The following is a 12,316-nucleotide window of genomic DNA, read 5'->3' as shown; positions in this document are numbered from 1 at the left end:
AACTTTTTTTTTTTTTTTTTTTTTAAAAATCAAAAAAATACCTCTTTTTTTTTTTTTTATGTGTCTCCCCCTAGCGCAATAGCGTCTCTCAGAGTACCTGCTTCTCGATCCCCACAGAGAGAGAGAGGGACTCCCAAGGCTCACCACCCGATGCAGAGAAGTTTCCAACCAACTGCAGTCAGCGTCTGTCTTTTACAGACTGGAAAGAGCTGTGTTCGTTTTCCAGGGTAGAAGGACGTGGCTCCGCCCCCTGTGTACGCCTTCCGGCGTTCCCAGCTCTCCACGAGGTAGCTGGGCTCATCAAACATGGCCGCCCCCATATAGGAGACAATAGACTCCAAAAACATGGCGGCCGGCATGACCTGAGGACATACATGCACCCGGTCTACGGCAAAATGGCGGCGGACCGCCGAAATCGTTTTTCCCAGCACATCCACCTGCATCTCTGCTAAGTGGCGGTTTATCGATCTGCAGGAGGTACACTACAATTAAGGTAGGATTATACCTCCTATGTCTGCTGTAATACTACAGTCTGCTGGGTAGAGTGTTAGCTCTCAAACCAAGTCCACTTCCCACCAAACACATACTGTATTTACAAGGGGGACTTTTAGTGTCAGATATATACTGACCATGTATGGAGGGGCCCATAATTCATACTGCCTCATAACGAGGAAAAAAGGGAACGTTTACTCACCATACCAAACCGACAGGCACCCTCTCTTCACAATACCCTCTCCACCGGGGTGGGGGTTGTGGACCACTCCGGACGCCTCGACTCTCTGGTTCCTGGCGTCCAAGCAAGACTTTTAACTCGCAAGGTCAGTCCCTCCAATGGGACTCCGTCGTGGCCGACCCAGCGCAGAGCTATGGTCTGCACGCGCTCGTAGGCAGAAACCGGGGTGACCACTGGATCTCAACATCCAGCCCGTCGCCCGGCCCCGCATACTTACTTGAATGTGTCGCGGCCGACCAAGCGCAATGCAATGGTCTGCGCGCGCTCGTAGGCCGGCTGGGGTGACCACTAGTGTCGCCCAGTCCGGCGTATTTGCTTGAAGATCTCACAGGAAAAAAACACTGGAGAAAACTGCCTAAAAAATATTTTTTCTAAAGAAAAAATCTTGCCAGGACCCAAAAGATCCCAGCAAGGAACTTAGGTCCTTACTCCTGACTAGACAGAAAAAAACTGATGCCTTGTAGCAGAGAGAGGGAGGATATACCCTCAGGGACTGCCCCTAAGGTGGAGCCAGAACGTTTTTTCTTTCTGCCTAGTCCTGCTCCTGCGGAGACAACATAACCCAGTTCTTGTGAATCAAGAAGACTACGTCTGTCAATGAGCGACAGAGAAATTTCAGTTTTATATCTTTATGTTTGAAGCCTGAAATGTGGCAAAAGGTCGCAAAGTCCAAGGGGGCCGAATACTTTCGCAAGGCACTGTAGCTCTGACATATACTGCAGTGCTGTACAGAGAACACTGAGCCAGTCACATCGGTCTCTGTACCAGAAGAGCTTACACTCAAATGCCCCCCCTCCACAGTCACACACTATTATTATTATTATACAGCTGTGACATATACTGTAGCACTGTACAGAGACACTGAGCCAGTCACATCAGTCTTTGTACCCGAGCAGCTTAAACTCTAATGTCCCCCCCACAGTGATACGCTATTATTATTATACATTCCTATAGCTCTGACATATACCGCAGTGCTGTACAGAGATCACTGAGCCAGTCACATCAGTCTCTGTACCAGAGGAGCTTACACTCTAATGCCCCCCCCGGTCCCCCCGTCACACACTATTATTATTATTATACAGCTCTGACATATACTGCAGTGCTGTACAGAGATCACTGAGCCAGTCACATCAGTGTCTGTACCTGAGGAGCTTACACTCGAATGTCCCCCCACAGTGATACGCTATTATTATTATTATACATTTATATAGCTCTGACATATACCGCAGTGCTGTACAGTCACATAAGGTTCTGCACCATAGGAGCTTACCCTCCAATGTCCCCCCCAGTCACAGAGGTCCATCCTTCCTCAATGACTGAGGTGTCACGAACACCCCACCACCCCCCAGACATGATACATAAAGAAGTTTACCGCCCGGATCTCTCTCTGTTGCAGCTTGCTGTCGCAGGCGTACATCTCATCCCGGAAGGGGCAGGAAACCTCCGGCTCCTCACAGCAGTTCACAACCTGCCGTAGACAATCCCTGATGGGAATACAGCGAAATGAATATTATAGATAGACTTATGCATGATTTAATAATCAGATTTTACAGATTTATATATATATATATCTATAAAGGATGTCAGGGGTCAGAGGTCAACTGAAGTCTGACAGTTACTGTCCTGTAAACTCACTGAGCTCAAGCACCCGGGGTCTCCCAGCTCCTGAGAGAGAATAACAGCTTCCCGGTCCTGTTGTATCTTAGTGGAGACAGTCAATCAGCAGCCCTGTCTAAACAGCTTATGGACCTCATATTCCCCAAATCCTCTGCACTGGCATAGGCTGTGTGACCAATGCCATAGCACTGGTCATATGATCATGTTGCAAGGAGAACCTTATTAGCGGTACAGTTATTATTTAGCCTCTTAAATTAATGTCTAGTTCCATTATATTGTGTGTGTGCCTGTTACAGGAGAGTGTGTCTGGTTTTGTAGAGCTTGGGAGAAGCTTAGGACTGGTCCTAAAGTATATTTGAAAACTTTTTTTATATTGGGGTTTGGATGGAGCAGGGAATGGTTAAAGGGCCGGGTCTAGCCTGTCTGATTTAGGCGTGCAGTAAAAAATGTCCAGGGGGCAGAGGACGCAAAGTTAGCAGGGCAGTCTATAGGAGTCAGTATGGCAGTGTTCAGGGGGTCAGCAGGGCAGAGGATATGGTCAGCAGTTTGCAGGGAGGTGTACATGGGTTATCAGGGCAGTGTACATGGGTAAGCAGTGAAAAGGACAGGGGGCAGCAGGGCAGTGGGGCAGCAGGGCAATGCACAGATGGTCAGTAGGGCAGAGGATGAGAGATCAGCAGGGGAGTGTACAAAAGTCAGTAGGGCAGTATACAGATGGTCAGTAGGGCAGAGAATAGGGGTCTGCAGGGCAGAGGATGGGAGGTCAGCAGGGTAGTGTACAAGGGGCAGCAGGGCAGAGGACAGGGGTCAGCAGTGCAGATGATAAGAGGTCAGCAGGGTGGAGACTGAGCAAGGATTATCAGGGCAGAAGACGAGTAAGGCAGGGTACAGGGGATTGGCAGAGTAGAGGACGGAGGTTGGCAGAGTAGAGGACAGGGGTCAGCAGAGAAGAGAACAGGGTCACTGCTAGCTGGGCACTCAGCAGAGCTCCTCCTTTCATCCCTGCACTGCACACAGCTTGGACTTTAAGAAGATCTCCTTTCTTCCCGCACAGCACATAGCTGAGATCGGATTCCCTTACAAATACAGGCTCGATCTGTACAGTGTGTAGCTGGCTACTGCAGCTGCACTGTCAAAAGTCAGAACTGCAACACAGCAGCCAGCTACACACTGTGCAGATTGTCTGTAAAGGAATCCGATCTCAGCTATGTACTGTGTGGGGAGGAGGAGGAGATCTGTTAAGTGTCCTGTGTATAGTGCGGGGAGTGCAGGGACAAAGTCATCCAGTGCCCACGACAAATATTACAATCTGTGCCCCCCACCGATGTGTGCGCATCATATCCCAGCATTAATCTCACCCCCCAACCCAAAAAAAAAAAACACTGAACAGCTATGCATAAATTCCCTGTACAAGACAAAATTCTACCCCAAAAATGCAAAGATTCCCCACCTCCCAGTACAAATTCCCGTCTCAGCACAAATGTTTGCCCCCCAATCCCACCTCCTAGCTCAAATTTTCGCTTCTCGCACATAATTCCCACCTCCTAGCACAAATCTCCCCCTAAAAAAAAAAAAATCACCCCTCCTAGCACAAATTCCCTTTCCCCTCAAATTTCCCATCCTGGCACCAATCTTCACCCCCAAATCGCAGTCCCAGAAAAAATCCTCACCCGCAAATCCCTCCTCTCAGCACAAATCCTCTCCCCTAAATCCCCCTTCTTAGCACAGGAGACCACAGGGAGTGTTGGCAGGTGTGTTTAAAAAACGTTTTATGAAAGGGGTACTTGGAAGTACAGTGAAGGGGCCAGATCCAGTGTCTCAGTTGCAGTTAATGGAAATGTTCCACCCTCAGGATCCCACGTCTCTCCTGAAAGGCCTTCTAGGTCCTAGGATGGAAACGAAAGGGTGGATAGGAAATGATGCACCCTCGTATAGCCTTAAGAGGTCGACCAGAAGAGAGTTTTATCAAGCCCGAGAGAAAAAGAGGATTATTAGGGATTGGCAAGAGGGGTAAAAACGGGGACATCAAATTGCCTGATTACCGAACAGAATCCCATGTCTTCAAACTATAGAGTATAAGTCCCCGTTCACACTGAGGCGACCAGTGAGGCGACCTGGTCGCCTCACAGGTCACCTCCCATAGGGAAGCTGCGGACCCGTTCTAATAGGAGCGACACAAGTCGCTCCGACTTAGAAAAAGGGTCCGGAGCTTCTTTGGGGCGACCAGGAGGCGACCGCCATAGACTTCAATGTTATGTCCGTGGGTCGCGGTGCGAAGTAGCGTCGCTTGTATGTGAACGGGGCCTTAGGGGGCTCAAGGTCGATGAGCGTGATTTATGTGGAAGCCAGGGCAAGGCTTGCATGGATATTAGGCACAGTAAAATCCATTTCTAACAAAATTTTAACAGCTATAAAAAAAAAAAAAAAACATAAGTAGGGAATTTATTAAAAAAGTGTAGAACATAAGACCTTTTTACCCTAAAAACGTTTTTCTTCATCTATTGAGGTATAAATTAATTGAGGTTATTCTGCCATCTACAGGAGGCTGAAGCACTTGCGAACAGAACAATTGTAGGCCACAGCAAAAAAACAAAAAAAAACAAGGGGTGGGGCCTGTGTCCCCCTAAAGCAACCGAAAAAAAAATAAGATTTTGTGGCAAATACAAATATCTTATCTTTTTCCATCCCCCATTGAGGGACACAGAGGTTCAAAAGTAGTTGGGACGTCCAAAAGCAGTCTAACAGAGGGGTGGGCAGTGTCCACTGACTGATCCAAGTATTGGGAGCCTGTAATGGATCAACTGGCACCCCACCTGGGTACCTCCGTTGATGGATGCTCCTAGTGTTTCCCGAGGTCTCCAAGCACTCCACCAGACACCATAACCACCTCAGACCCCACAAACCGCCGCAGCTTGGTTGGGGTCTCGCTGTCTCCTACCCACCCTGGACCTACGACAAGGCTCCAGGTTCCAGTGGGTGAACCTCTCTTTTCCCAGAGAGGTGAAGCAGGTACAGGAAAAAGCTCTTACAAAAGCTTAGTGATTATTTAAGAGAGTATGAAGAGCATAGCAATCCCTTGTAGCAGATTCCCTCAATAAGAGACAAGACTCTAGATTGAGGGTGAAGTAGAGCTCAAGGTTTTTAATGGTACAGCTGCTCTTTTATACAGTTTTCCCCCACAAGGTTACCGCCCAGGTGGACCTTGTGGGGAACATGACATGAAATTTACAACCCAATAAAAACAGAGTTTTACACTCAGTCACTCCCATACAGTGTGCACAATCCCACCCCAATGCCTGATTACATTATCATATGCAGATGAAATTGTATACAGAAACAGAATTAACCTGAACTAATTATCTAGCCATCTGGACAGAATACACATCCCACTTAATTACACAAATAATAGAGGAAGTCTGTCTGACCTTGAAGTTCAATACACATTTTCTCAATACATAAACAATAGGGAGAGCCTGTCTCTGACATTGAAAGACATGGAACAGAAGCCAATGTGATTGGCTCTTTCAATGAATATGTTCAGAATCAAACAGGAAAAGTCCTCACATATTTCTAGAGAAAATGGCTGACAAATATTACTGTCCCACATGCAATTCAAACCATTAAGTATCTGTCTTTCAATCCCAGTGACGATGAGTCACAGAGCCATATCGAAGAACGAGGTGCCTAAAGGACCAACGCCCAAGCTTAGTCAGATGAGGATAACCCTATCAAGAGAGGGCAACTACCACTACCAAGGGAACACTCAGATTACAGAAACAATGACAGAGATGCCCAGGGTAATAGCCGCACACAAGGAACACTGAATCTGAATTGGCACAAGACCAAAGGAACCCACCAGAAATTCACCAAAAAGGTGGAACCAACCTAACTTGAAAAAGGTAACAAGACCAACAGCAATGGAATGGCCAACCGAAAAGATAACTCCATAGTAACAGACCCCAAGGAAATATTTGTCTCAACAAAATGAGGTCCAGGACAAGACTAGCCAGTTTTCACAAGAAGGCTCCAGCCTCAAAAACTCTAATCCTTCAGATTCAGGGAAAGGAGCCTCCACAGAGGAGGCCCTGGTGAGGCAAAAAAATTATGAAGTGGGATGCCAATGAAAACCCTCAAAGCAAGAAATTACAAAAGATAACCCTCAATGCTGCCGCAAAAAAAAGCACAAGGGTACCCCCCCCCCCCTGTAAAGTCAGACTAACTGAAGAAGGATAAAAGCGTGAACATTAAAACTAGAAAATAAGAGGAGAGGATATGGGGGCTTGTTTGAAGTTTTTCTATTTGTCCCAACTTCCTGCTGGAGGCAGTATAACCCAAATGTTTCCAAATTCCTGTCTCTCAATGGATCAAGGAGAAAAAAAAAAAGATGTATATGCCCTTAATGAAAAACTCTTTTAATAAATATGCCTTCCTCATTTTTTTTTAAGTTAACCAATAGCTACATTTGGTTTGGGCTTCAATTATATCTTGTCATGAAAGGTTTAAATTGTCCCTCAGTCTCCTGTATTCCTCAGGGACATGGCTCTTACACACTCAGCTCCATCCCCTCCTGAACTAATTTTGTATTGATGGAGGGGGCAGTGGTGAGGATAGAGGGGGGGAGATGGTGGTGAAGATGAAGGAGGGAGGTGGTGGTGAGGATGGGGGCAGGGAGTTATGATGAAGATGGAGGAGAGAGGTCGTGGTGATCATCATGGAGGGAAAAGGGGGAAGGTGGTTATGATAAGAGGGGGACAGTGGTGGTGAAGATGGAGGTGGAAGGTGTTAGTGAAGATGGAAGGGGGAGGTGGTGAGGATGGAGGTGTGAGGTGGTGAAGATGGAGTGGGAAGGTGGTGCTAAGGATGTAAGAGAGGAGGGGAAAAGTGGAGAGCATGGAGGAGGGTGGTGGTGGTGAGGATGGAAGGGAGAGGTGGTGGTCAGGATGGAAGGGAAAGGTGGTGGTCCGGATGGAGGATGTAAGGGAGAGGTGGTGGTCCGGATGGAGGATGTAAGGGAGAGGTGGTGGTCAGGGTGGAGGATGTAAGGGAGAGGTGGTGGTCAGGATGGGAGGATGTAAGGGAGAGGTGGTGGTCAGGATGGGAGGATGGAAGGGGGAGGTGGTGGTCAGGATGGGAGGATGTAAGGGAGAGGTGGTGGTCAGGATTGAAAGAGGAGGTGGTAATCAGGATGAAAGGGGGAGGTGGTGATCAGGATGGAAGGGGGAGGTGGTGATCAGGATGGAAGGAGGAGATGGTGGTCAGGATGGAAGGAGGAGATGGTGGTCAGGATGGAAGGAGGAGATGGTGGTCAGGATGGAAGGAGGAGATGGTGGTCAGGATGGAAGGAGGAGGTGGTGGTCAGGATGGAAGGGGGAGGTGGTGGTCAGGATGGAAGGGGGAGGTGGTGGTCAGGATGGAAGGGGAAGGTGGTGGTCAGGATGGAAGGGGGCAGTGAGGATTGAATGCAGAGGTGTGGGTGAGGATGAAAGGGGGTGGTGGTGAGGATGGAAGGGGGAGATGGTGGTGAGGATGGAAGGGGTAGGTGGTGGTGAGGATGGAAGAGGGAGGTGGTGGTGAGGATGGAAGGGGGAGGTGATGGGCAGGATGGAAGGGGGCAGTGAGGATTGAAGGCGGAGGTGTGGGTGAGGATGAAAGGGGGTGGTGGTGAGGATAGAAGGGGGAGATGGTGGTGAGGATAGAAGGGGGAGATGGTGGTGAGGATGGAAGGGGAAGGTGGTGGTGAGGATGGAAGGGGAAGGTGGTGGTGAGGATGGAAGGGGAAGGTGGTGGTGAGGATGGAAGGTGGCGGTCATGATGGAAGAGGGAGGTGGTGGTGAGGATGGAAGAGGGAGGTGGTGGTGAGGATGGAAGGGGGAGGTGGTGGTGAGGATGGAAGGGGGAGGTGGTGGTGAGGATGGAAGGGGGAGGTGGTGGTGAGGATAGAAAAGGGAGGTGGTGGTGAGGATGGAGGGGGAGGTGTTGGAGAGGATGGAGGGGGAGGTGTTGGAGAGGATGGAGGGGGAGGTGTTGGAGAGGATGGAGGGGGAGGTGTTGGAGAGGATGGAGGGGGAGGTGGTGGTGAGGATGGAGGAGGAGGTGGTGGTGAGGATGGAGGAGGAGGTGGTGGTGAGGATGGAGGGGGAGGTGGTGGTGGGGATAGCTGGGGGAGCTGCTGAGGATAGAAAAGGGAGGTGGGTAGGTGACCCGTGATGCACTTACTTGCAGAAGCTGTGGAGACACTCACGTAACAGGACTCCAGCCCCCGCAGGGACCTCAGTGTAGCAGATGCGACATTCTATGGCTTCCTGGTTGGGGATGAGAACCTCATTGTCTAACTGGAGGAGGTGCAGAAAGTTCTGCTGCCTCTCCTCCTCCAGAGCCTATAAGAGAACACAATACAAGGATACAGATTGTGAGTATTTACTGAGAACAGGAGGTAGCTTACGATGAGAGGTGGGCAATGGCTCAACAGCACCTTTGCTGAACCGCTGATTTAAGAAAACCATGGCTGCAATGGAGACGGTTTAGAGCAGTGATAGTCAACCTTCATGACAAAGGGGGCTTAAGTGCCCCCTGTGACATCACCAAAGGGCTGCACATAACATGCAATGCAATGATACAGATTGCTGTCAGAGACTGCAGATATACAACTGGAAATGGTGAAAGATTACAGACATACTGCAAAAGATGGTCAAAAACTGTGAACATGCTAAAAGAAATGATGGAGACTGGGGACACACTACAGGAGATGGCCAGACTAGGGGCATGCTGTAGATTTCACAAAACGGCCAAAGACTGGGAACAAGGTTTAGTAGATCGTCATAGACTATGGACATGATACAAGAGCTGATCTGCGACTGGTGACACTGACATATAACAGGAGACATTCATTAGGAGCATACTATAGGAGATGGTCAGAGACAGCAGACATACTACATGAGATGGTCAGAGACTGCAGACATACTACATGAGATTGTCAGAGACTGCAGACATACTACATGAGATTGTCAGAGACTGCAGATATACTACAGGAAATGGTCAGTCAATAGTGATATGCTACAAGAGATGGTAAAAGACTATGGGCATGCTATAGGAAATGTTAGAGAATGGGAACATACTATAGGGGATGGTCAATGACTAGGGACATACATCAAACGATGGTCACAGACTGGGGACGTACAACATGAGATTGACAGAGACTGCAGACATACCCCAGGAAATGGTAAGACTGCAGACATACCACAGGGGATGGTCAGAGACTGCAGACATACCACAGGAAATGGTCAGAGACTGCAGACATACCACAGGGGATGGTCAGAGACTGCAGACATACCACAGGAAATGGTCAGAGACTGCAGACATACCACAGGAGATGGTCAAAGACTGCAGACATACCACAGGAGATGGTCAAAGACTGCAGACATACCACAGGAGATGGTCAGAGACTGCAGACATACTACAGGAGATGGTCAGAGACTACAGACATAGTACAGGAGATGGTCAGAGACTGCAGACATAGTACAGGAGATGGTCAGAGACTGCAGACATAGTACAGGAGATGGTCAGAGACTACAGACAGACATAGTACAGGAGATGGTCAGAGACTACAGACATAGTACAGGAAATGGTAAGACTGCAGACATACCACAGGGGATGGTCAGAGACTGCAGACATACCACAGGAGATGGTCAGAGACTGCAGACATACTACAGGAGATGGTCAGAGACTGCAGACATGATACAGGAGATGGTCAGAGACTGCAGACATACTACAGGAGATGGTCAGAGACTGCAGACATAATACAGGAGACGGTCAGAGACTGCAGACACACTACAGGACACTGCTAGAGATTTCTGCTATTACAGTCCCTTTACAAATCAATGTTCTCACATTTGTGCTCCTTAAAGCTACCTTAAAAATTGTGCCACAGTTAGTATTTTTCACACAAAGATTAAATATTGAACATAAGAATTAAAAAAAAAAAAAAACTAAAAAGACGAAAAGTGACCAGCACAGAAAAATATAATTAAAAGCCGGTCCAAAGAATATTTTCTCTTCCTCTGATCCTTCCCCCAAACCATCCAAAATAGAAAAAAAAATAAAAACATTTTCTGGAAGTGAAGTTCTGTTTCTGTAAGTAAACATTTTTTTTATCTGTATAGAGGCAGCTTTTGGTGTCTCCGGCCAGCTTGCCTCGCAGCGTACTTTTATTTCCAGTCTCTAGAGACCAGCATGTCACATGCAGGTTCCCAGTAAAAACCACAAGTCAGATCTGCCATCTGATGGGTGACCCAGCCGGGGAGACTTCTCAGAAATCTTAGATCGAGAGCCGGGCCTGCGGCTTCCCCTGCAGATAAGAGACGATCGCTTAGAGGACCACGACGGCCATGTAACGTGACAGGTGAGAGTCAGAGAACCTTTACTTCCATGTCAGAAACGTTCAGGGTGGATGGAGTTTCTGCGCATTTGTTCCTGTAATTTAACCACTTAAGCCCCGGAAGATTTTTACCCCCTTCCTGACCAGGCCACTTTTTGCGATTCGGCACTGTGCGAAGTTAACTGACAATTGCGCGGTCATGCAACGCCGTACCCAAACAAAATTTACGTCCTTTTTTCACCACAAACAGAGATTTCTATTGGTGGTATTTGATCACCTGTGCGATTTTTTACTTTTTGCGCTATAAACAAAAAAAGAGCATACATTTTGATTTTCTTATATGAAATTCCCCCCAAAAAAATGTAAAAATCAAAATTTTTTTAACATTTTTGGCCAATTTGTTTCCTGCTACATATGTTTGGTAAAAAAAAACAAAAAACGAAATAAGCGTATTTTGATTGGTTTGCGCAAAAGTTATTGCGTTTACTAACTAAGGGAAAGATTTGTCATTTTTATTGTTTTTTTTTTTTTTTTTTAACGAGTAATGGCGGCGATCTGCGATTTTTTTTTGCGGGACTGCGACATTGTGGGCACAGATCGGACCCTTGACTGACATTTTTGACACTTTTGGGGTTACCAGTGACATTACTGCAGTAATCAGTGCTATACATATGCACTGTTACTGTAAAAATGACACTGGCAGGGAAGGGGTTAACTTTATTGGAGAGGCAGGGGTTAAATGTGTCCCTAGGGGCATGCTTCTTACTGTAAAGGGGCGTGGCTTTTCATGTAACCACAGAGACATACGATCCTACATAGCAGGATCGTATGATCTCTGTTCTTACATCAGGGAGAATGACAGATGGTTGTGTTTACATCAGCTGCCTGCCTTTCTCCCTCTCCAGCGGGAGATCGTGGGTGACCGGCGGACATCGGAGCCACCGGTCACTCGCACTGGAGTCTCCGAGAACGAGCGGGGGTGGAAGCACGCCTCTGGCGGTGTGCGCTCGCCCCCTATTGGCTCGCGGGCGAGTGACGTGTATATATACGTCACTTTGCCCAGGAGGGGCTGACCGCCGCCGTATATAGTCGTGCGGCGGTCGGCAAGTGGTTTTAAGGAAAAAATAAAAATAGAAAAAAAAAAAAAACCTGCCCAAATGTGGCCAATTTATACACCTCAAATATCGGTCCCTCTATGAAAAAAAAAAGGAGCTAGATCTCCTATTGTTTACATCCAACATTCAGAGTGACCGTATTATTAACTCGTTTCGACTAGTGGTGACTTTTCCAGTGCCCTGCCTGTGCTTTTCCAGTTCTTTGTGCCTGGAAAATAGAGAACGACCATGGCGTCCAAAAAGCATTCTTTGTTCACCAAAGCGCTTTTAGACGAACTGGAAAACAGCGACAGCGAAACAGAGTTACTTGAAGAACTGAGCGATAGCGATTGGTGGGAAAATTAGTCATCAGGTACGGAAAGTGACGACAGCGACGATTCTGATGTCTCTTTTTGGCACATCGCTCCGTTGGAAATTCTGAAGAATCATTTGATAAACTTCCCAAATTCCACAAGCGATGTGCCAGAAAGAGACATC

At 47.7% G+C, this 12,316-nt stretch overlaps 1 protein-coding gene across 1 annotated transcript in view; it reads right to left on the bottom strand.

Moving 5' to 3' along the window:
- Positions 1-12,316, bottom strand: part of RBCK1 (RANBP2-type and C3HC4-type zinc finger containing 1) — a 105,926-nt gene that overhangs the window by 20,444 nt on the left and 73,166 nt on the right. Inside the window, exons 9-10 of the mRNA XM_082258795.1 lie at positions 8,567-8,727; positions 2,106-2,217 (exon numbers count right to left, since the gene is read on the bottom strand). Coding sequence (XP_082114921.1) covers positions 2,106-2,217; positions 8,567-8,727 — 273 coding nt within the window. The remainder of the gene's footprint in view (positions 1-2,105; positions 2,218-8,566; positions 8,728-12,316) is intronic.

This window comes from Pelophylax lessonae (genome assembly GCF_965119305.1).
Source record: "Pelophylax lessonae genome assembly, chromosome: 5".
NCBI classification, from domain to species: Eukaryota; Metazoa; Chordata; class Amphibia; order Anura; family Ranidae; genus Pelophylax; species Pelophylax lessonae.
Note: the sequence above shows the minus strand (reverse complement) of the source record. Positions and strands in the feature narration are given on the sequence as shown.